Below are 26,688 nucleotides of genomic sequence, written 5' to 3' on the forward strand. Positions count from 1 at the left end.
ACAAATTTTAAAAATGAAAGTAAAATATCAATTGAAATAAAAAGTCAGTTGTAAGACAGTAAGAGATAATTTTAAAGCAGGCACAGGTTTGTAAAGTCATGGGAAATAAAATTCATACGCATCTTTCAGGGCAGGTAGAATCTGTAAAGATGGAAAAATAATTACACTTAAGTCAACAAAAGATATTTAACAAAATCTAAAAAGCACATGACAGAGGATGAGATGGTTGGATGGCATCACTGACTCAACGGACTTCAGTGTGAGTAAACTCCAGGAGCTGGTGATGGACAGGGAAGTCTGGCGTGCTGCAGTCCATGGGGTCGCAAAGAGTCGGACACGACTGACTGACTGAACTGAAAAAGCACGAAGAACATTCTTGGACATGCAATCTGACTGCAGTGTCAGTGGTCTAATAGCAAGAGAAGAATTTAAACTATTTTCCTGCATCCTTTCCTATCAACTTAAGCAAACAATAGCTGTAAAAACTCTTAAAATATGTCCATTTCTCCATGTTCAATGGATGTTTTGTCTAAACAGATTAAATTTCCCCCCAGATGTGACAGCACACAGTCTGAGGAAGGCTTTATCCAATTTCAATGTGAAGTAAATTAAGCTATATAATAGTCATTATTTTAATAATGTTCAGCAGTTTGTCTGTCTTTTTAATCTAGAAACCCAGATAGAGAAAGTACTATATTCTGGAAGTCTTAAGATCTGGTTTGGCATTTATTTTGCATTATACCTCAGAATATGTGCTTCCCTGGTGGTTCAGATGGTAAAGAATCTGCCTGCAATGCAGGAAACCCGAGTTCAATCCCTGGGTCAGGAAGATTCTCTGGAGAAGGAAATGGCAACTCACTCCAGGATTCTTGCCTGGAGAATTCTATGGACAGTGGAACCAGAAGGCTTATAGTTTATGGGGTTGCAAAGAGTTGGACATGACTGAGTGACCAACACTTTCACTTTTCATACCTGAGGTATGAATAAACTAAAACAATGTATCAAACTAGCTTCCCATGTGGATATAATGTCTTCCCAGGTGGCACTAGTGGTAAAGAACCCACTGGCCAATGCAGGAGACACACGGGACATGGGTTCGATCCCTGGGTTGGGAAGATCTCCTGGAGGAGGGCGTGGCAACCCACTCCGGTATTTTTGCCTGGAGAATTCACAAGGACAGAGGAGCCTAGTGGACTACAGTCCACAGGTTCACAAAGAGTCAGACACAACTGAAGCAATCTAGCACACAACACCAAATTACTGCTCTGTTTCATGAAGATTCAGCAGTGTTTCCTACAAACCTAGCTAAAAATTAAGCAGTAGGCCATGTTTATCAGTAAGTGGAATATATGAATAATAACAGATTTTGAAATAATGTTAATTCTAATTCCAATAAACTGAAGTGAAATCCCAAGGCAGTAATTACTGCATGAAATTAACCCAAATAACTACTAAGAAGTGGATATATTTTTAAACAACTTAGCCAAAAATTACAGCACAGCTATAAGAAAATACAGCAGAAGATGTAATAACCTAGCGGGAAGTAAGCATAACTAGGACTGTATGTTTTAATTAAAAGATCTAAGCTGGAGATTAAAGATAAGTAAAAACAGTGAAAGAGTTGAAAATACAGGATACAAATCAAATAGTAATCTTTTGGGGCATACCATGGGAAAGAGCCACAGGTTCATTGACTGGCAATATGAAAACGACATCAGAACAAGCATAACAACAACCATAAACTGCATTTTTAAAAATTTTATTTAAACTCGAAAACATTCTGTAGAAGACAGGTTGGATATTATTATCCCAGTATTTTGCAGATGGAGCAACTGAGGCTTAGGAAGGTTAAATGATTTGCCTAAGACTCATAGATAATAAATAGTGGAACATGGGACTTTTCAACCTAGTTCACACGTTCTTTTCATAGTATCAGTGTTTCAAATCAGCATTGGCAATATCACTATGAAATGCGCAAGTCAGAACTGTACAGTAATATGAGGAATCCTTTCATAACTCTGGTATTCTATGAATTTTTCAAAGGCAAGGAAGACATCTGTTCACACTTTAACCCATAAGAATCCAGCATAATGCTCGGCACAAAATATGTGCTTCATGTTTAATGGAATGAATGATTAATTATAATAACCATAATAGACCATATTTTAATGTGTCTGTTGCATGAAATCCTATTTTAGATCCAGTAGTTGATTTGTGGTCAAAATCTGCATAACAAGTATTATTATCATGGGTCCTAGTACAAACACTTAATATCCATTCTGTTCCTTGAGGTCATACTAATTTCAGCTATATTTTAAGTATGTATTTGATATTCTACAATATATCTTAACTTCCATTTGTAACTCAGGTCACTGACTTCAGATGCATTATGTACTAAGTTAAATCACCACAAAATGATATGTGCCTCAATGTCCTTTTGACTTAGTTATATTTTGTCAAGAAATGGAATCTTCGCTTTAGTTACTGAGATAAACTGAAAGGTCAATTTCATAGTAAGTTCAATTACTTATTATATAAAAATATGACATTCATAAACTAGGATAAATTTTAAACCAATCATATCAGTTTCATAGTACCTGATGATATATTAACCCTGAAACACAAATTTAGTTATTTAACTAAAGCAACATTTCAATTTCTGAAATCACAACAGAAATTCCTAGCTTTCAGTTTTTCAGGGAGCCCATTATCCATTATTTCATATAGAAACATACATTTTTAAAGCCAGAGGAAAAACTTGGAAGACCTTGCTCAGTGTTTCTTAACACTATTCTTCAGGCTTTTATTTAAATCTAATTGCCTTCTCCTTCCATGAAATTCTATATTTAACAAATACATATATACTGTTTATCTATGACTAAATGCATGAATGTGTATGTGTGTGTGCGTGGATGCACAAACAATATTTTTCACCCTCAGGAACCAACTTTTGTCACCTGTAAAACTGAGAATCATCTCACTGTTTTTAGGTGAGGACACTGAAGTCCAGAAATATCACCTATTTCCCTAAAGCAACATGAAAGCTTCTTTTTAAAGGCACAAACAACTTAAAAATTATTGTGAACTAACAGACAAACTACCAGTTATCTAGATATCAATTATACATTCAATTTAACTAATATCTTTTGGCTATTCCTATTTTCACAAGATAGGCAAGGCATGTAACCTAAATCAATTCTATACTCTTTTAAGCAACTCATTATTTATAGAAATGGAAATAAACTAATGCTTCTATATTAAAATAATGTTATCCCATGCATTAAGCCCTACCTATTGTCTTTAAAACAACTTATTCAAAATCTTTATTTAAAAAAACAGAATTCAGAATAATAATTTAAAAAAAGATTCAGGAACACGTATTTAGAATTAAAATTCAAGTTTAAAAAAAATAATTTACTATGTTAGAATAAATTATTTTGAAGTGAAAAATGCCTATTTATTTTCCTTCTAATTCCTGGACATATTATCTTAAGATTAGTTTAAACTAAACAATTAGCATTAATTTAGTAATTAATTTAGTTTAGTATTAATATTCTTACCAGTTCTGTCATAGGACTCATGACATGTACGTGCAATTTCCGCTCCTAGCTCTAAATAATGTCCAGCTTTATCCATTCTGGAACCATCTGCTCCTAGTACAAACATTCCCCCAGCAAAGCAGGCCAAATGCCCCATCTTCTTTTCCAAGTGCCCATTCTTCCATTCTCCAATAAAGGTAAGACCTCCACGAGACTTCCTAATAAGATGTTTTTCTATAGCCTATAAGAAAGAGTAGATATTCCAAATTTTAGAGGCAAAGTGTTAGTATTCAGATTTACTACATCCTTCTGGCACAAAACCTTGGTAAGACGATATTCTACAAAGCAATAACTATCCTGAACTGAAAGACTTAATTACAATAATTAAGTTTAGGAATGAACAATCAAGTTACATATAATCTTAAACAAATATTTCAATCACTACTATAATGAGACAAGGTGGGAGACAGGAGACTGGCCTGAAAATTACCTTTCAACATAACATTACCCATATTACTGTTTTTCTTCTTCTTGCTCTAAATGAAATGCATAATAATCACTCAGTTGAGGTCAGGATGACAAGTTATAACTCAGAGACCCTGCTAATTTATTTTCTATTTCATACAACAAAATGTTAATAGGAAGAATAACACTCAGGTTAAACAGAAAAATATGATTTTGGTAATTAGTTAAAATGGCTTCTTTTTCATATAATTGCTCAAGTATTTTAAGAAGGTTTAGTAGGTGAAATAGCTTAATGTTATAAAACTTAGAAAAATAAACTGAAAAGTTCAAACATAATTCCTTAGTCCCTTCCTTCAAAAACTTAGGCATTTGTTTTGGAGGCTGTGCCATGGTTAAGAGAGGCCATGAGATAATATCAATTTTATCCAGTTTCCTAAAATGTCAATTTTACTTCTTCTGAAATGTCAACTTTACTGAAAGGAATGGGAATGATGAGAGAAATCTTTATTAAACCTGAATATAACACAAAGTAGAGTCCAACAATCATGCTTAATTTTAAAAATGAAAAATTTTAAGAGCTTTGTTCCTTTGGCCCATGTTCTTAGATTTTGCTGAGAGGAGCTAAAGATTAATTCTTCACCTTCTTTGTAAAACTATAAGGAACTGCATTAATTTAATTCTCTCTGGTAGAAATTATTATACATGATTAAATATTATACTTTTCTGATAATAAAAGATACTAAGACTCAACTCATATTATGGGCTGTTCTCTGACAAGCTCAATAACGATCAGCTTTCAAATGTTTTTTCTATATTCCTTGTCACAATGTTTGTTTTACAGAAACATAAGGACTATGCCTTATTTATCATCTTATACTCCACAAGCCCTGCAGGATGCCTTCAACGATTGTTTAATAAGTCATTTTATAAATAAACAGTACTCTTTGATAATTTTATTAAGCCTATTAGAGCAAAGAGGGGTAGCTGATAATCATAATGATAATAAGCATTTACTGTTGCTTTGCTCAGTCGTGTCTGACTCTTTGCGACCCCATGGACTGTATCCATGGGATTTTCCAGGCAATAGTCCTGGAGTGGATTGCCATTTCCTTCTCCAGGGGATCTTCCCAACCCAGGGATCGAACCCGGGTCTCCCGCATTGTAGACAGACACTTTACCATCTGAGCCATCAGGGAAGTCCTTAACTGTAATACTCAAGCACAAATGAAAAATTAGTTTTTATAATGAAGATTATTTCCTTTTAAATACAAGGACAATGTTTTTTTAATCTTTCTGGACCTCACGGTATCCAGCATGTTTTCCATATATAAAGTGAAAGTGAAAGTCGCTCAGTTGTACCTGACTCTTTGCGAGCCCATGGACTATACAGTCCATGGAATTCTCCAGGCCAGAATACTGGAGTGGATAGCCTATCCCTTTCTCCAGTGGATCTTGCCAACCCAGGAATCGAATTGGAGTCTCCTGCATTGCAGGCGGATTCTTTACCAACTTAGCTACGAGTGAAGCCTCTGTGTGTGTGTGTGTATTTATGGCACCCAATAAATGCCTAAAGGACAATATCCATAGTTTAGATTCTAAATCTTTGTGTGATATTTGTATCACTTTATTTCTGCTCATCACAGTAACATAGTATATTAGATTTATAGTAATATAAATATATTTATAGTAATTTATAGTTAATTACTATTTATAGTAATATAAATCTTACTATGTTATGAGTAAAAGATTTCTAAACATATCCCCATTGGCCTACTGGGATTAAAGTAGAAGGTGGGTAAAGACAGGACTTTTTACCAACAATTCTCTTACAGACTCCTAAAACTTCTTGCACAGCTCCCTTTTCTCTAAAAATGTGACAAAAGCCTAAGAGTTCAATTTAAAAGTTAACTGCCATTCAGAAGTTTGACATTTTTTGAACAAGTCTGAGCAAGAAAGTAATGCTCCAAAAGGACTGAATAAAAGGTATAGTTTTTGCTATTTCAAATAAAGACTAAATATAAACTTGATCAGAATATAAAATCTATAATACACAATTTTTAAAAAGAAAGCTAAGATATAAGAACCAGGGATATGGATACTTGTAAGTGTAGAGGAAGGCCAGATGAGGATGGAATAATTTAAATACACTAGTTTAGAAAGACAAATTTACAAATGACTTATCTTAAATTAGAATGAATCTTAAAATTCATAATCATTCCTATCTCCTCCATGCATACAACATGTCATTAATTTTACTATCTGTATATACTCTATCTTCTAACATAATTCTGTTATCAAAGATAATTAACATTGCAAAAACTGCATACATGTCTCAAAATGAAAGTTAGCTAACTGGTTATTTCATAGGTGCCAATTTTCAAACTAAGGACTAATAAAAACAGGATACAGAAAACAAATATAGAAAGAAAATTAGGACACATAACTCATATAGCAGATGATTCATGGGAAATAAATTTTAATTTATGAGATTAACTTTCAAAACAGGCATCATGCTTTTAAAAGTATTAATATATATAATTTTAAAACAATGACAAATATGTTCTTTTCCCTGTAGGAAAAATTATTAAAAATAAAAGAGAAAATGTTTTCAGGTTTAAATTATTACAAGAAAACAGCAAACTATGAAGAAAAAATGATTACACAATATACGATATGTCACACTTTATCAAAAATAAAAATATTAAATACACTCATTTATCAAGTACTTACTGAATACCTATTGTTTCAGGTCATGCAAGACAGTAATAAATGTCTGTCTTCAAAGAAGCCACAATCCAGTGGGACTGATACAGGTGGCTATTTTCAACACTGTGATACTAAAAATACTACATTCTTCCTAGACATTAACTTTTCCTGCATCATAAAAATTTCCAGGTTTAAAGTTTAATAACAGAATAAAATTCTTCAACTTTTCAAAATGTAAGTCTTCATAAAGAATTTTAGAAGTCACCTACTAAAGTACAGATTCCCGATTATAGTTTAGTTCATTTTCTTAGTCAACACACTCCTTCAAGAAACATTTATACCTACGGTAGGCAAACCAGTACAATGCAACATATCAGTTCAACTCCTGTGTGTTTTTATAAAACTACAGAGATTAGTTCCTTAAAAAGTGAGGATATATATGGTTAATAAGATCCTTGGTTTAACTTAAAGACAAAAGAACTAAAACTCTAAGTATGGGTCATTGACTACAGTCAGAATGGTGTTGCTGTGTATAAAATATACAACTTTTAAAAGTGATTAAATTATTAAAGGAATATGGGTTTATACTAGATCAGAAGCAAATAATTTACAAAGTGACTAACACTTGGAAATACCACATATAAGTGTTTCCAAGAATGAAATCTGTCCCGATTTTAAATTGCCACAACACTGTAGCACAAGGTTACATAAATATAAAACAATATAGAAGAGGAGTTAAGAGTACAGGCTCTGGACCTAGACTGTTCAGATATGGGTTCCATTACTAACTAAGCTATGCAAGCTTTACTTCTCTGCACCTTGAGGTCTCATGAGTAAAACGGTAGAGAAGATTAAATGACTTCACATACGTGAAAGGAATCAGAACAGTGCAAACACTATAAAATGTAAAAAATACTATAAAAGTGTTTTGTCCTTACATACCTATACGGCTCTCAATGTGTAGGTTTAATTGGTCATTTGAAAATAGAAATGTTTATGGAAAAGTATGTTAAGTCATAAGTTTTTCCAGGCTCTGCAGAAAATAGCTACAAATAACTGAAATAAATTTTCATACATAAATATGCTACACTAAATTCTTCAACAATTAAAGTGTTACAATAAAGGAAAACAATATATGACTATTATATTGAAATACTAACAAACTCTAAGTGAATGTAAATAATAATATATGTACAGGATGTTCATCAATTTCTATCAAATACATAATATATTTGAGATGTTAAGCAGGTAAATGTTCCGATAATAATTACCTCAACAGCATCATCATACATTTTTCTGGCTTCATGGTCTGTTTTATCTGACATCAACCATGCTTTTAGTAAGTACTCATAAAAACTGTCTCCTAGCCCGCCAACTGATGTATGATCTGCAACAGAAAAAGGATGGAGGTGGAAAAAAGAGAAGATAGAGGACAAAAAATAGTATTTTTTAATTACAATGACTATATTACATAGCAATAATTTGAACATTATATTGACAGCCCTATTGCCAACATACTTCAAATTTAATCCAGTAGGACGGTACCATAATCACTCTTCTCTACATCTGAACCCAATTTTCTAGGAAATCTTTTTCTGCTGGATGTGATATTTTACATGGTTAGTAGTCTTTTTCAATTATTGATGAGTACGTGGAAGAACACCACTGATAGGAATGTAAAATGGTACATCCACTTTGGAAAACGATTTGGCAGTTTCTTTAAAAGATCAACATATATACCTCCCATAAAATACAAATATTCCACTCTTGGATTTTTACTCATGAGAAAAAAAGGACATACATCCACTAGAAGGCTTGTGTGTTCACAGCACTTTTTTGTAACAGCCCCAAAGTGAAAATAACCCAAACGTCCATCAACAGGTGAATGGATAAACAAATTGTGGTATTCCACAAAGTGGGATTATATTCAGAACTACTAATACACACAACATGGATGAAGCTCAAAATAATTATGCTGAGTTAAAGGAGCCAGAAAAAATGAAAGTACATATAAAGGACTGCATTTATAGAAGATTCTAAAAAATACAAACCTATCTATAATGATAGAAAGCAGATCACTGGTTGCTTGAGAAAGGAGCGAGAAGGGGAGTAAGGAAAAAAAATCATAAAGGCATTATGAGGAAGTCTTTTGGGGTGAACATATGTTCATTATTTTGATGGTAGTGATACTTTTCTTAAGTTTATACTTATTTTAAAGCTTATTGAACTGTATACTTCAAATACATACAGCTTATTGTATGTCAATTTTACCTTAGTAAAACTGTTTTTACAAAAGCAAGTAAACAAAATAAAAAGGATATTTGGAATCAGTCCAAATCGATCAGTAATATCAACAAATTTAACTCGTTTTAATTCACCTTTTAAAATAAACTGAGACTCACTCTGCAATTTTTTTTAGTTCTATCTTCTTAATCTATATAAATACTTTTTACTAAAGACATACGTAAATACTAAAATTGTGCAGGAAATTAAAAAGAAATGGTGAAAAGACAGATGAGGATGGATAGGAGTTTTATACAGAAGATTTAAGGAGAGTAAAGAAAAAGAAAGTAAACTGATCAAAGTTAGAGCTGTCAGGGGTACTGGTGATCCAGTTACAATTGGAAATTATAAATTTGTAGTCATCTTAGTCGTTGAGTTGTGTCTGACTCTTTGCAAGCCTGCCAGGTTCCTCTGTACATGGGATTTTCCAAGCAAGAATACTGGAGTGGGTTGCCATTTCCTTTTCCAGGGGCTCTTCCTGACCCAGGGATTGAACCCAGGTCTCCTGCATTGCAGGTAGGTTTACTGTCCGAGCCACTAGGGCCCAGTTTTGTTATAAATTTGTAGTGACTTTAACCTTTATTATTGATGATTTTCATGAGCAATGCTCAGCTGACTATAGATGAATGGAAAAGGTACATGGCTGAGTTGATACAAGCATTGGATTTGTAGGACAGATAACACAGAAGACTAAAGGTATTCTCACATTGGTTCAGATACTACGCAGTCTAGGCTGGATAGGAAAGGAAGCAACAGGTGATCTTTATTTCACTGTTCACCTATTGCACCCAGCCAGTAAAATATCAGCTGACCTGAGAGTCGGGAATACCAGACCACCTGACCTGCCTCTTGAGAAACCTATATGCAGGTCAGGAAGCAACAGTTAGAACTGGACATGGAACAACAGACTGGTTCCAAATAGGAAAAGGAGTACGTCAAGGCTGTATACCGTCACCTTGCTTATTTAACTTATATCCAGAGTGCATCATGAGAAACGCTGGGCTGGAAGAAGCACAAGCTGGGATCAAGATTGCCAGAAGAAATATCAATAACCTCAGATATGCAGATAACACCACCCTTATGGCAGAAAGTGAAGAGGAACTCAAAAGCCTCTTGGTGAAAGTGAAAGAGGAGAGTGAAAAAATTGGCTTAAAGCTCAACATTCAGAAAACGAAGATCATGGCATCTGGTCGCATCACTTCATGGCAAATAGATGGGGAAACAGTGGAAATGGTGTCAGACTTTATTTTTGGGGGCTCCAAAATCACTGCAGATGGTGACTGCAGCCATGAAATTAAAAGACGCTTACTCCTTGGAAGGAAAGTTATGACCAACCTAGATAGCATATTCAAAAGCAGAGACATTACTTTGCCAGCAAAGGTCTGTCTAGTCAAGGCTATGGTTTTTCCAGTGGTCATGTATGGATGTGAGAATTGGACTGTGAAGAAAGCTGAGCACTGAAGAATTGATGCTTTTGAACTGTGGTATTGGAGAAGACTCTTGAGAGTCCCTTGGACTGCAAGGAGATCCAACCAGTCCATTCTGAAGGAGATCAGCCCTGGGATTTCTTTGGAAGGAATGATGCTAAAGCTGAAACTTCAGTACTCTGGCCACCTCATGTGAAGAGTTGACTCATTGGAAAAGACTCTGATGCTGGGAGGGATTGGGGGCAGGAGAAGGGGACGACAGAGGATGAGATGGCTGGATGGCATCACTGACTCGATGGACGTGAGTCTGAGTGAACTCCGGGAGTTGGTGATGGACAGGGAGGCCTGGCGTGCTGCGATTCATGGGGTTGCAGAGATTTGGACATGACTGAGCGACTGAACTGAACTGAGAGTCTACTTTCACCATCAATGAGAACCTCTGCATTGCTTGTCAAGTTTTCTATGACCCCTTGATTTGTGATCTTTCCCATTCCCTAAAGCAGGGATTTTAAATCTCTTTTTCAAAAGACCTCTAAGGGACTTCTCTGGCAGTCTAGTGGTTAAGAATCTGTTTTGCAATGCAGGGGATGTGCATTTGATCCCTGGTTGTGGAACTAAGATCCCCGTGCCACGGAGCAACTAGGCCCGCGTGCTGCAACTACTGAGCCTGTGTGTTCTAGAGCTCATGTGCCACAACTTGAGAGTCCGTGCTCTGCAATGAAGATCTGCGTGCTGCAACATGGCAAACTAAATAAAGAATAATAATAAAAAAGACCTCCACAGCTCTACCTCTTCCTTAATCTCAGCAGACAAACAAAAGTTCAAATTCATAGAAAAACTACAGATCACTAACCCCCAAAATGCATCTTTCAACTATCTGTACCCCCATCTACTAATTTATCTGTTTCTTTTGCCTGTTAAAGAGGAAAAAATGTTCCTTCTCTACTCTTTGCACTCTACCTAGCTCTGAACACTAACCATTTCTGTTTCCTTTTCAGCAATCTCTCTCTTGGTTTATCTTTAACTTCTACCTGTCAACTGAAACTACCTCTTATTATTAACACCTTAAAATAATCTAATCTTTTCTGACTCTACCATAATCTTTTGGTTTGTTATCTATCAGGTATTTACTGAAAGGATGAAGAAAGAGAAGTCATGGATGAACTCTAGATTTCTTGCTGGGGCAAATGACTGAATGAACAGTGGCCCTCTTTCCTGAAATTGGGAATACTAGAGGGGGAAATGACTTAAAGTGGAAGGAGTCTGAATCTTGGGCATGATGAATCTGAGGGACTAAATGGATATCTAAATGGGTATAACAAACATGGAAATCCAGAGATAAGTTAGCAGTATACCTTTGGGAGTTATAAAATTGGGATTTATAAAAATGTATCTAAGCCATCATGGAGTTCACCCAGACAGCATGTAAGACATGATCAAAGGACACAAATGGTCCTTTGGAACATAACAGTTATAAAAGTAATTAAAATAATATGTAGGGCATTTTAAAATTTTGCACTTTTGCCTCACACATATATTTCTCAATATATTGTAGATCTAAGGATTAACAAATGAGCAGGAGAAGAAAACATAAAAAATTAAAGTAGATGAATTAATGAGAAAAACCTTGGAAAGGTAAATGTCTTGTCATCACAGTTTAGAGGCAATGATTTTTAGATATGTGAATTATTGCCAGGGTTTACAGATTTAGTTACAGGTTACTTAGGTTATAGGATGCAGTCCCAGTCCTGCCTAACAGGTTCTTATCAGCTCTTTTAGAATGTCATTTCAGTAGAGGTTTATATATTCAATAAATAAATTCACAGCAGAAGCCTGAGATCCTTAGTTAACTATGGAATTTATCGCCCAGTAGTCTGACTTTATTTGAACCACTAACCCATGCCCGCCTTGGTGTCAAATTTGATGTACCATGTCACTCCATGATCCGTTTTAAATTACCAATGGTTACATTTTCTGTCTTAACATAAAGTTAATGAGGTTCTAAGAAGCTAATTCTTGAAGTGTTCTTATAGGAAATTCTAGAATAAACAGATCTGTATCATATGCTTTATAGTTTATGAAGTATTTTTTATTTTTTTTTATTTTTTAAATATATTCATTATCTCATAAATATGATTCACATAACTGTCTTAATAAAATAAGTACAAATAACAGATGAAGGAACAAAGGCATGAGGTTAATTAACTTATCTAAATTATTAGGCAGAAAAACCTGGATTAGTCTTTCAACTCCAAGTATTATACCCATTCTTACTTTTTTCATATTTTAAATCAGTAGTATGAAATTTAATGAATCAGTAATGATAAGTTTCCTATATCTTCTTCACTTAAGTCATTAAATGGCATAGGTTAAGTACTGTACATAGAAAACTAGTGAAAAAATGAAGCAAAAAACAAAAGATATTAATGATGTGCCTTTAAATCTAGGTTGCTTACTACATTCTTTTATATCTGTTGCTAAGTACTTTTCCTGGAGGTAATTACCATAATTCTTCTGTGATTGCTGTGTGCATGTCACAGACATTATCATTACTCTAATTATAATACAGTTAGCCAAAGCTGAATTGTTAAATTTCAGTTCAGTTCACTGTTTGTTTTGCAGACTATTTATAGTTATGACAGATGCCTACTGCTCAAAGATAATAATAGAATTTGATATACTTTTCAGAAGCTGATATGAAATATACAGAAATACTAAAAGGAACAAACTGGACAATTTAATAAGGACTGCAGCTGCTAAAGGGATATCAGGGTAGCTCCCCTAAAATTGTAAAGACCTCTTGCCAAAACAACCAGTGAATAGTTCTTTTTATAATATTCTCAAAATTAATAACTGCTGTGGGTGAAGAAATTCTAAAGAAGTAATCTGGATTCGTTTTGTGGGAAAAAAGCAAGTATGACTAAAAGAATTGTTTTTTACTGCAATTTTTACTATGGTAAATATATGCATATAACATGAATGTTGCCATTTTTACCATTTTTTAAGTGTACTATTCAGTAGCATTAATTACATTCACAATGTGGTACAAACATTGTCATTATTTCCAAAACTTTGTCATCATCCCAAACAGAAATGCTACACCTATTAAGCAATAACTCCATTCTCCTCTCAACCAAGCCCCTGACAACCCCCAATACACTTTCTGTCTCTCTAAATTTGACTACTCTAGCTATTTGATATAATTGGAATTATATAATATTTGTCATTTTGCAACTGGCTTTCATTTTAGATTAATATTTTCAAGGTTCATCTATGTTGTAGCATGTATAAGAACTTCATTCTTTTTTACAGTTAAAAAACATACCATTATATGTATATACCACATTTTATTTATCCATTTGAAGGATACTTTCCTGTTTCCACCGGTATTGTGAATAATGTTGCTGTGAACACTGGCATGCAAATATCTCTCTGTGTCTTTGTTTTCAAATCTTTTGGGTATCTATCTAGCAGTTGAATTGCTCGATCATATGGAATTTTATGCTTAACTTTCTGTGAAACCACCAAACTGTTTTTCACAGTGGCTATACCATTTTACATTCCCACTAGTAGCATGAGAGGGTCCCAATTTTTCCACATCCTCACCAACACTTATTATCTGTCCTTTTGATTACAATCTTCCTAGCAGGTGTGAAGTGATACCTCATTATGCTTTGATTTGCATTTTCCTAATGAATAATGATGTTGAGCATTTTTTTCATGTGTTTATTTTCCATTTGAATATCTTCTTTGGAGAAAACTTTATTCAAGTTCTTTATCCACTTTTTAATTGAGTGTTTGTCTTTTTGCTGTTGAGTTTGAACATGAGTTTGAGAAGTTCTTTATACATTCTGGATATTACACCCTTATCAGATATATGGTTTGCAAGTATTACTTATTAACAAATAAACTCTCATTCCGTGGGTTGTCTTTCAATCTCATAACAATATCCTTTGATGCACAAATGTTTCTAACTTTAATGAAATCCAATTTATTTTTTCTATTGCTGCCTGTACTGTTGAAGAAGTCACTGCCAAATCCAAGGTCATGAAGATTTGTCTTCCTAAAAGTTTTAAAGTTTTGGTTCTTAAATTTAGGGTCTTTGATGCATTTTGACTTAATTTTTGAATCTGGTATAAGGTAAGGGCCCAACTTCATTCTTTGTCATGTGGCTATCCAATTTTCACAATACCATTTGATGAAGAGAAAGAGTTATAATTTTAATTAAGATGCCATCAATGAGATACTTTGGTCATTTGAAAGGCTGGCAATTCTCAAACAGTGTTTTATTTTTCAGTATTCTAAGATTTTTGTGTACAAGAGAGCATCTTCTTCTTATTTAAAAATGCTTTTACTTCAAAAGTAACATATATCCATTATCAGATTAGGTTAACAGAGGTAAACAAAATTAGAAAATAAAAACAAACATTCAGGAAAAAAACACAGGGAACACTCTGGTTCCTATTTTTGTGGTGTTTGTTTTCTCTCTTTTCCTAAATATCTTTCTGCTGCTGCTGCTGCTGCTAAGTCGCTTCAGTCGTGTCTGACTCTGTGCGACCCCATAGACGGCAGCCCACCAGGCTCCCCTGTCCCCGGGATTCTCCGTGCAAGAATATTGGAGTGGGTTGCTGGTTCCTTCTCCAATGCATGCATGCATGCACGCTAAGTCGCTTCAGTCGTGTCCGACTCCGTGCAACCCCATAGACGGCAGCCCACTAGGCTCCCCTGTCCACGGGATTCTCCAGGCAAGAATACTGGAGTGGGCTGCCATTTCCTTCTCCCAAATATCTTTCTAGGTACTTCATATTCTATGTCAAGCATTCTAATAACATAACTTTTAATGTCTATATAGTATATCACACCTGGAGGGACTATAACTTAACCAAACCTCTTTCACAAGAAGTTTAAAAACTGCACTGTCCAATGTGGTAGGCTTTAGTCACAAATAGCTAATTAAATAGAACATTTTCTTCATCACAGAAAGTTCGTTCCATTGAAAAGGAGTCCTTTAGAATGTTTCCAAATTATCCCTATTTTATATATATATGTGTGTGTGTGTGTGTGTCTGTATACACACACACACACACACACACACACAGAGGTCTGAAAATTTTTTGGAATAAATGTCTAGAAATGAGTCACTGCTTCAAAGGTCATACAAATTTTCGTATTTTCTGAAGCACTGGATATACTGGGATATGTCCATTCTGTTTATTAATTTAATAGAAAAAGAACAGTATCTTCTGTTTAAAAGCTTCACTGATTTGCTTAGGAACACAGTAAAGTGGAGAGACAGCAACAAAGGTCTCTGATGACCAAACTACGGAGATGCTACGAACATGGTACTAAACAGTCTTCTGTACATTCTACTAAAGCAGCACAGAAGGAGTGCACTGTCTCTATGTGTCACTTATCTTCGTTAGCACCACTCTTCGGATTAAATAGGAACATCTGTATTCTGTCCATTTGTGTTTTGCTCTTTCATAAACTAACTACAAGAGATTAGTTTCATGTTTTTCATGAAAACTTTATTTAATGTTTCTAAAAAATCAGTTCCTTCAAAGAACAGTTCTAAAACTCTAATGAGATATCATCACCCCCTTCACAAACAAAACACAGTCTCCTGAAACAGAGGAAATCACTTCTACCACAGTCTCACCTAACAACTGGTACATTTCCTTTACTACAACGTTTATTTCATTATATAAACCCTGCCTGCTAGCCCGAGAGTTGCCTGAATTCAAAATCCTATATATTCTTTCCCAATCTCCAGTCTCATCCAAAAGTCTGGTAAATAACAGACAGTGATGCTGTTGTTCACTCAGTCATGTCCGACTCTTTGTGACCCCATGGACTGTAGCACGCCAGGCTGCCCTGTCCTTCACCATTTCCCAGAGCTTGCTCAAACTCATGTCCAATGAGTCGGTGATGCTATCCAACCATCGCATCCTTTGTCGCCCCCTTCTCCTCCTGCCTTCAATCTTTCCAGTATCAGGGTCTTTTCTAATGAGTTGACTTATTGCATCAGGTGGCCAAAGTATTGGAGCTTCAGTTTCAGGATCAGTCCTTCCAATAAATATCCAGTACTGATTTCCTTTAGGATAGACTGATTTGATCTTGCAGTCCAAGGGACTCTCAAGAGTCTTCTTTAACACTTTAACTGATGCTTTTGATGTTCAAAAGCATCAATTCTTTGGCACTCAGCCTTCTTTATGGCCCATGTCACACATCCATACAGGACTACCAGAAAAACCATAGCTTTGAATACATGGACCTTTGTTGGCAAAGAAATGTCTCTGCTTTGTAATATATTGTCTAGGTTTGTCATAGATGCTTGCTTTTCTTTCAAGGAGCAAGTGTCTTGTAATTTCACGGCTTTAGTCACCATCTGCAGTGATTTTGGAGCCCAAGAAAATAAAGTCTGTCACTGTTACCTTTTAAAATGAATGATCAGACGTAGCTTATCTAAGAGCAAGCACACTATCTTCCAGTCATTTAACACACACAACTCTTCTTCATATTACTTGACTAAATACTTATCTCAAGCAATGCTCTTATTTATACCAAGATATAGTTCACAAACAAGGGCTTAAAAGTATAACCCTTTGCAAATGCCACACTATATTTTAGCTAAGTACTTACACATACGTGAAATAAAATACTCTTGTGAGATGGGTTATTAATATCTCCATTTTAAATGTATAAAAACTGAAACTACAAGACATGAGAAACTTGCCACAGGTTACAGGACTAGCAGATCATAGGGTTATATACAATCTGGGGTTTCTAATACTACATGTAGTACTACTACATGTAGTGTACTTATCACTATGTCAAGCACAAGTTTTCAGACTATATTTCAACAGAGCATCAGTGGTAATAGAAATACTTACATTGACCCCAGCGACCTGTTCTTGGGTTCAAATAATTTGGATAAAGACCATTTGGACGATCCATTTTCTGAAGTAGTTTCCGAATGTGCATGACCTAAGCAAAAAAAAGAATGCAATCATGAAAAAAAATCACTAAAGTTTTATATTAATCTGGGCTTTGTTTTTTTTCTCTCACTCAGAACCTACATTCCTACCCCCCTACTGTGTGTGTGTGAGATAGACAATAAGGCTTCTCTTTTTTAAATGACTCATTATTTTTATAAGATAGAATATGAGCATTATTTAAAAATAATAAATAAGCAACAATAAAGCACAAAGAAAAAGGCATAGAAACCAATTTAAATTTCAACATTCTACTCTCCAGAAATATTCATCAGAAACACCACTGGTAAACATTATTCTAGACATATTCAATATGTACATAACTAAATGTTAAGAACAGAAACAATTTCATAAAAATATAATCATAATAGAACATTTGTAATAAAAAGTATGAACCACTCTGAAGTTAATAGATGAAAAAGTAAAACTAAATTGCTGAACTTTAAATATTGATCCCATAATAGACATCCTTAAATTCCCAGAATTCCTAAACTTCAATTCCTAAAAGATATTCCTTAAGTTAAGGGGAGAAAATCACGAAATACATTAAGAAGCTGGAGACTTTTCCAGGGACTTTATTTTGATTCATCTCTAGATTGGATGGTGGTTTTTTAAGTGCTTAAAAAAATTTTTTTTTAAAGCACAAACGTGTTCTTTTTTGTATTCTTGTTTCAGAATGTTATCATCACATCTGAATGATAACCTAGTTGGCATAAATGACTTGAGGAAACATTTTTTTATTCACAGGGCCTTATATATACACTTCACTATTTTCTGGACTTGAGCATAGCACCAACCCTTTAACTCACAGTTTCCAATCTTTTATTCAACTGGATTCTGTCATCACGGAGTTTTAGGAATTGGCTCAGGGATGCTTATTACTTGTGTTCTTACATCTTTGAGACCAAATCTAGGTACAACAATCTCAATCTGAATAATTCCATGAACCAGGTTTAGTCAGTTCTCTCGCCTTCTGAAAATTATGCATACATTGAATCCCCTCTGCTTCTTTTCCACATCTATCATTTCCTTTGCAAACCTTACCTATCTTTTAATTTCCATGTTCACTAGCTTGTCTCCATTTTGCCTTCCAAGTCTCTCACTATGTTTTGAAGGCGTTCTTTGTATTGCTTCCATTTTGTCCTTCATTTTGACTATAACTTAATTTTTTATTACACTCTATTACTGATATGGCATCTTATTATCTCTGCATACCTGTATCTCTGTTTATATTCTGGTTTCACATAAATGAGAGCCTCATTATCTTCTCTCTCATGGTGATGCTTGGTCAGGTCTTCAATTGTTGTTTTCTGATAACTATCTTTTGACCATCATTTATTTTTCACATTCCTTCCCCTTTTTTCTGGTAATATTTTTGTATAAATTCTATATGTGTTCTTTTTTGATGACTTATTACTATTTTTCTTGAACCAGCAATTCACAAGAGTTTTGACATAAAAGGATAAGTAAAGTCCAGATGTGAATGTGGTTTCTTAAGCCTTTGCTTCTCATCAGGCAACTGAAACCAGCAATGCAGCACTAGAGAATCACTGTCATTCATTACTCTTCTGTCACTAAAGTATACAACTACAAATACAGCTTGTCAGTGAGATCCTGAACTGAATTGTTTTTCCAGGTTCTCAACACATCATATTTAGTGGGGTCCAAAGAAGAGTCTACATCAGTCTGTAGTCTGTTCCCACGGCTGCTAATGAGGATTTGGTTTTGTACCTCAAGATGTATCACTTACTTTAAAGAACTTTTCTATGAGCTTTTATTTTTGAAAGCTACAGCCACCAATATCCTCTCCTCAGCTACGCAAACCACGCTCTGACCTTGATTGCTTATGCCAACCTTTCTTCCTATTCTGTGACATGAAATATTAAGTATCTCAATTTTGTTAAAAACAAGTTAATAGTTCCATTTCTCCTTTTGTTGTTTTCAGGTGATTTCTATGTGTTAGGTTAAGATTTCTCCACTTAAGAAATATCATATGCTAGATTATCTCTGTTTTACAAATTTATCTTTTTAAAAAGTCTCTTTATGTTTTTCCTTATTTTCACAATGATTATCTTTTGGCCTTTATTTCATGCCAATGATTCAGTTTTCAACTATGTACAGGTTACTTGTTATTTTTCATTTATTTTACAGAAATATGTAAGGTCTCAATTTGCTTTTTTAGCTCTACTATCTTACTGTATTATTTTATTTTTGGTTTTGTAAAATCTCAAGCTGAGCTCTTTGTCTCTTACATGCGCTCTACCACCCTGCTCTTGTTTCCCGCAGTATGTCTGCATAATTGCCATGCTTTCTCTTTCATCTCGTTCATGTTTAACTGGGTCAGCTCTGACCTGAACTTCGGATTGATACAGTGGAGCTGAACAGTCCTCAAATTCCTTCCTGTTGTGTGTATGTGGTGGGGGGTGGGGGTGGGGCAGGGGGAGGTGCATCTCCCCTCCAGGATACACTAAGATTTGGAATACTAGTGTACTAGCTCATTTCCTGAGGCCTAAGTGCTCATGGAGGATGGAGGGTGAGAACACATTTGGAGCTGTGGGCAGTTGTATACTATGGCACTGGTCTCCCTTGTAAGATTAACAGAGAATATCAGGAATTTATTGACTTTCTTTCTCTGCCCAGTAAGGATTCAGGATAGGGCAAGAGACAGACTTAAGATATCACAGCAGAAATCTTCTATTTTTTATGGCTATCACGTTTATGACATAAGGTTTCAGCCTTTCTTTCTTTCATTGTTACTGATTAATTTTTGCTGGTCTTTATTATTTGTCTTGTTATTGCTAATTTAATCAAGAAAGGGAAAATTCTGTGATTTGGCTCACTTTTGCCATCTTTCAGAAGAATCTGAAAATTCTTTTGACTGATAAAATATTTCATACACAGAAAGGACTATATAGAGAGATTCTAGTCATATTCAATTTAAGAAATACAACACAACATAACGTTTGCTATTCTGTTTACCATTACACATTCACATATCACTGACTTTTTCTGAGATGTGGTCACAGTCTTAAATTTTACATTCGTTATTACCTTGATTCTATTAAAATCACTTTTGAACCCCTAAACAATATTCTCTTCAGCTCTGCTTCTTTTGAATTTTTTAAGAATTGTATTATATATACTCTTTTGATTAATGAATGTGACCATAATTAATTTATTTTCACTGCTGTATTGAATCTTATCATATAAACTGCTAATACAAACAATGATTTTATATGTATGATGTAAATGTACATACCAAAGACTGGAATTATTGGGCCATAGAGTATATGTATTTTCAGCTTTACTAGATTTTGTATTTTAAATTTAAGTCTTTAATGCTCCTAGAATCATTATCATCTACAAAGGTACCACTGTCACACTTCCACATATATGTCGGGCTGTTTAAGGGCTATTTATTCTTTTTATCCGGAGAAGGCGATGGCACCCAACTCCAGTACTCTTGCCTGGAAAATCCCATGGGCGGAGGAGCCTGGTAGGCTGCAGTCCATGGGGTCACTAAGAGTTGGACACAACTGAGCGACTTCACTTTCACTTTTCACTTTCATGCGTTGGAGAAGGAAATGGCAACCCACTCCAGTGTTCTTGCCTGGAGAATCCCAGGGACGGGGGAGCCTGGTAGGCTGCTGTCAATGGGGTCTCACAGAGTCAGACACGACTAAAGTGACTTAGCAGCAGTAGCCTTCTGTTTATCAGTTTTACTTGTCTCAATGCACCAACACTAATATTGGTAGTGTTGATAACTGAGTAATACAAACCCACCCATCATGTTTTTCTTCAGAAGTATTTTGAATGTTTCTTTCCTGTTTAAATTCTAGAAATGTCTAGTCAAGTTTCATTTAAAAAAAAAAAAAAAAAGGCACCGAGTAACTGATTGGCATTCAATTGAGGCTATAGATAAATCTGGAGGTAACTGAAATTTGCATGTTTTCCTATATATGAATATAATACATCTCTCCATTTACTTAGGGCCAGCTCAATGTCATTTCGGAGAAGGCAATGGCAACCCACTCCAGTACTCTTGCCTGGAGAATCCCATGGACGGAGGAGCCCAGTAGGATCATGGGATCGCTAAGAGTCGGACACGACTAAGCGACTTCACTTTCACTTTTCAGTTTCCTGCATTGGAGAAGGCAATGGCAACCCACTCCAGTGTTCCTGCCTGGAGAATCCCAGGGACGGGGGAGCCTGGTGGGCTGCCATCTATGGGGTCGCACAGAGTCGGCCACAACTGAAGCGACTTAGCAGCAGTAGCAGCAGCAATGTCATTTAGTAGTTTTGAACTTTGCTTATCTGTTGTTAGATTTACTTGTGGAAAACTTATACTTTTGTTCCTACCACATAAGATATGTTTTTATAAGTGATACATTTTCGCCTGCTACAGCTGGTATAGAGAAATACTACTGATTTTTAATAGGTATATTGATCTTTTGGCTTCCCAGGTGGTGCTAGTGATAAAGAAACCGCCTGCCAATGAAAGTGATATAAGAAAGTGAAGTGAAAGGTGCTCAGTCATGTCTGACTCTGCGACTTCATGGGCTATACAGTCCATGGAATTCTCCAGGCCAGAATACTGGGGAGGATAGCCTTTCCCTTCTCTAGGGGATCTTCCCAACTCAACCCAGGGATCAAACCCAGCTTTCTCACATTTCAGGCAGATTCTTTACCAGCTAAGCCACAAGGGAAGCCCAAGAATACTGGAGTGGGTAGCCTATCCCTTCACCAGGGGATCTTCCCAACCCAGGAATTGAACCAGGGTCCCCTGCATTGAAGGTGGATTCTTTACCAACTGAGCTATTAGGGGGAGATATACGATCCCCTGGAGGAGGAAACAGCAACCCATTCCACTGTTCTTGCCTGGAGAATCCCATGGACACAGGAACCTGGCGGGCTACAATCCATGGAGTCGAAAAGAGTAGGACACGACTAAAGCGACTGAGCACAGCACATCATGTTGATCTTTTATTCAAAATATAAATTAAGCTCTTGTTTAATAATTTAAATGTGAAAGTGAAAGTCTTAGTTGCTCAGTCGTGTCCAACTCTTGCAACCTTATGGGTTGTAACCCGCAAGGTTCCTCTGATTATCTTAATATTTTAGGTAATCATTTAATCTGTGAGTAATTACTGTTTTCTTTCTCCTTTTTAATCTTTACCTTTTTGTTCACTCTGTCTTATTTTACCATACTGACTAGGAACTTCAGCACAATGCTAAATAGAGACTATAATGTAATTTCTTGAAAACTTACTAGTGATTATATCTTCTTAGATAACAGAAAATATATCAAATCTGTTCTAAATATAAGATACATTTCTTTACTATAATTTTTAAAAAGGCAAATATTTTCTAAGCATTAATCAAATCTTTGGGATAAAACCTAAAGGATTCTCTTATAACAAAGAAAAGAAAGCAAGAATACTAACCTTTTTGTAGTAAATTGGGTTTCCTGTCAAGTAGCTGAGGTGGACAAACTCCATATGTAGTGTGCCAAATTCAGCAAGAATGCTGCTTCCTGCAGATGCCCAGCCCCAGTTTCGTCCTACTCCACTGAATGAATGAAAAGGTAAAAGGAAACAGAATCGGGGAAAGACCAAAACATTTTTCAAAGAGTATATAACTTTTAAATAACTCTCTCAGCAATTATCGCAAACACAATAGATTATTGTACCTAAAATCTTACTATTTTAAAATTATTTTGAATAGAATATTCACATGTCCTAAAAATCAAAACAATATAAAAAGTATACGTTAAGTATTTCACCCCACTCTCATCTCTCTTCCCCTTACAGGCCCCAAATATAATCATTCATTAGCTTCTTATGTGTTAGCATAGAAATTTCTATGCATAAGTAAGCAATCCAAATACATATTCTTCTTTTCCCTTCTTTCTTAAAATACAGCAAAGTATACTTACTGCTCTGTATGTTAGATTTTAACTATTAAGATGTACCTCATTAGGCTTTCCAAAGTTTATAAACAAATTTCTTATATTTTTTACTTACAAATGCATAGAATTCCAAGACATTAACGATTTTCAATTGAAATGTCTCATCCACACAAAAATGTGTGAGAGCATTCTAAGTTGTTTCAAACCTTGAAAGTACAACTCACATTTATTGTGCTGGGACCACTGATGTCACAGGACAGTATCATGACAAAGCACTGTCTTGCCTCCACTGCTGACAGTGTATGAAAACTACTACATTATAAAAAAGACTTTAATCAATCCTCTATTAGTGGTCCTCGGGCACATTTCTAGGATTTTTCTATTATGAAAACTTTTATAGTGAATAATCTTGTGTGTACTTCATTTGTGCAGATATATTTCTAGGATATCTTCTTTTTTTTTCCAAGGGTGCCTTATAAATTTTTTACTGGAAGCCAAACTATATAAATGAAAAGTACAGACTCTTTGGATGCTATCCTCTTTCCCAGAAGGTTAATCTTCCTCTGAAACATAGACTGAGTTACAGGCAGATAACCTTGGCTCTGAGCTTTGTTAAGGGTTAAAACTATTCTAGTTTTACCTGTACTTCCAGGAAGTGGCCCTATGGGATGTCAGCTGAAAGCCTGGGGTGTTTACCAAGGGCCCTTCACCATGGCAGCTTCAAATACTAACTCTGTCTCCTCGGTACCATGTAGTTGCCAGTACCATACAGTTGTTAAACTTTCTTATTTATACCTACTTGTATACTGGCAATTCAATATACTATGTTGTATTTATCTGTGTGGAGAAAACATTGAAATAGGTATCAGGATACCACTACCTTAAAGTTCTTTAATTTTTTGGTGCTATTTTTGCACTGTTTTTGAAATTATGAAAGGCAAATACCACTAACAGATTTTTCTGAAGCCAGACATGAGAATCAAAGAAGAAATATGGATACAGTAACTACGTAGGACAGTCATTCATTTCACAAATATAAAGTACCTATTCTTATCTGGGAGATATAACAGTGAACTCAGAGGGTAAAACATCTGTCTGCAATGCGGGAGACCTGGGTTCAATCCCTGGGTTGGGAAGATCCCCTGGAGAAGGAAATGGCAACCGACTCCAGTATTCTTGCCTGGAAAATCCCATGGATGTAGGAGCCTGGTAGGCTACAGATCATGGGGTCGCAAAGAGTCGGACACGACTAAGCGACTTCTCTCTTCTCTAACATATAACATTCCTGTTCCCATAATAAATGATAATTGTTATGAATAAAATTAAACATAGAATACTGAGTTGAATAGAATACTGAGTACTAGCGATAGAGGAAGAGTTTAAAGACTTTATGTATAATGTTCAAAAAGTTTCTAAAATGACACAATTTAAACTGAGAACTGAATGATGAGAAGGAGCCAGTGATGAACAGATCTGGAAGAAGAGAATTCTCAGTAGAGGAAATAGCAGTTGGAATGGCCCTGAGGAAAAAACTTGGTTAGTGTGGCTAGATTGGAAATCAACCCTAAATATTTAATGCAAAGTCTGTTGCTGAAACTGACTTTGCTGAATATTTTGGTCACCTAATGCAAAGAGCCAACTCACTGGAAAAGACCCTGATTCTGGGACATATTTACGGCCAAAGGAGAAGTGGGTGGCAGAGGTTGAAATAGTTAGATAGCATCACCAATTCAATGGACATGAATTTAAGCAAATTCCAGAAGATAATAGAGGACAGAGGAGCCCGGCATGCTACACTGTATGAGGTCGTGAAGACCTGGCTGAACAACAATAACAGTGTAGTTTGGCTGGAGCTCAGGAAGGAGAAATGATGATATAGGATGAGGCTAGAGAGCTGGGTATAATCTAGACCGTGTAGAAATTCTGTTGGCTATGGTGAAATTTTAAATTTAAGTATGAAGGAACATCATATACAATTTTAATGAATTAACATAATATTTAAAGGATAGAGCATACCATTTAGAAAGATTACCTAGGCATCAGCAAGGTGAATGGATTATAGCACAATCAAGTATAAATACAAAATCTCATTTCCATGTAAAAACTTTCTATCTCAAAGTTTCATTCATAGTGCATATAAGCACTATCAAAACACTAAGTTCTAAAAAATATTTTTTCATATTTTTACATACAACCTCACAGGGCCCTCCACCTTGGCAGCCTTAGACATTAACCTGTCTTCCCAATACCAGTTCAGTTCAGTTCAGTCACTCAGTCGTGTCCGACTCTTTGCGACCCCAGGAATCGCAGCACACCAGGCCTCCCTGTCCATCACCAACTCCCAGAGTTCACTCAAACTCATGTCAATCGAGTTGGTGATGCCATCCAGCCATCTCATCCTCTGTCGTCCCCTTCTCCTCCTGCCCCCAATCCCTCCCAGCATCAGAGTCTTTTCCAATGAGTCAACTCTTCACATAAGGTGGCCACAGTACTGGAGTTTCAGCCTCAGCATCAGTCCTTCCAATGAACACCCAGGACTGATCTCCTTTAGGGTGGACTGGGTGGATCTCCTTGCATTCCAAGGGATTCTCAAGAGTCTTCTCCAACACCACAGCTCAAAACATCAATTCTTCGGCACTCAGCTTTCTTCACAGTCCAACTCTCACATCCATAAATGACCACAGGAAAAACCATAGCCTTGACTAGATGGACCTTTGTGGGCAAAGCAATGTCTCTGCTTTTTAATATGCTGTCTAGGTTGGTCATAACTTTCCTTCCAAGGAGTAAGCGTCTTTTAATTTCATGGCTGCAATCACCATCTGCAGTGATTTTGAAGCCCCCAAAAATAAAGTCTGACACTGTTTTCACTGTTTCCCCATCTATTTCCCATGAAGTGATGGGACCAGATGCCATGATCTTAGTTTTCTGAATGTTGAGCTTTAAGCCAACTTTTCCAATACCAAGTAGCTGTTAAATTTTCTCCTTTGCCCTTCAGCCTCCAAATGCTGTTTTCTAGTTTCTTTATATTTTTGTCCCGTGCATGTGCCGGCACAGAATCAGCCAACAACAGGAGGAAAATCTGTAGATAAATTTTGGGGCTTTTCCTCTGCAATTCCTTCCTGATTTGAGATACTCATCCCTTGTATCTCAGCCCTTTTGGCAGTTCCAAGACCTGACCACAGTCTTCTTTGGTCTACATGAGCACTGTTTTAGGGTTGGCCTCAATCACACTCAATTTAGAATATACCCGTAGGGGAAAAGCCAGCTTTCTACAGCTGGCTTCAAGTAGGCCCTTTGGGTTCTCCCTTAGGTGTTGCTCTCCAATCCCTTCGAATCATTCTGTTGGGCTTTTGTGATTACTTTTG

General features: G+C 35.7%; 1 protein-coding gene across 3 annotated transcripts in view; it reads right to left on the reverse strand.

Moving 5' to 3' along the window:
* MAN1A2 (mannosidase alpha class 1A member 2) overlaps positions 1 to 26,688 on the reverse strand; it is a 152,203-nt gene that overhangs the window by 35,727 nt on the left and 89,788 nt on the right. For all 3 annotated transcript variants that reach the window (XM_070785837.1, XM_019956728.2, XM_070785838.1), the window contains 4 exons: positions 22,860 to 22,983; positions 17,314 to 17,407; positions 7,982 to 8,097; positions 3,561 to 3,780 (listed from right to left, as the gene is read on the reverse strand). In XM_070785837.1, the coding sequence (XP_070641938.1) occupies positions 3,561 to 3,780; positions 7,982 to 8,097; positions 17,314 to 17,407; positions 22,860 to 22,983 (554 nt within the window). The remainder of the gene's footprint in view (positions 1 to 3,560; positions 3,781 to 7,981; positions 8,098 to 17,313; positions 17,408 to 22,859; positions 22,984 to 26,688) is intronic.

Source organism: Bos indicus, chromosome 3, assembly GCF_029378745.1.
Source record: "Bos indicus isolate NIAB-ARS_2022 breed Sahiwal x Tharparkar chromosome 3, NIAB-ARS_B.indTharparkar_mat_pri_1.0, whole genome shotgun sequence".
NCBI lineage: Eukaryota > Metazoa > Chordata > Mammalia > Artiodactyla > Bovidae > Bos > Bos indicus.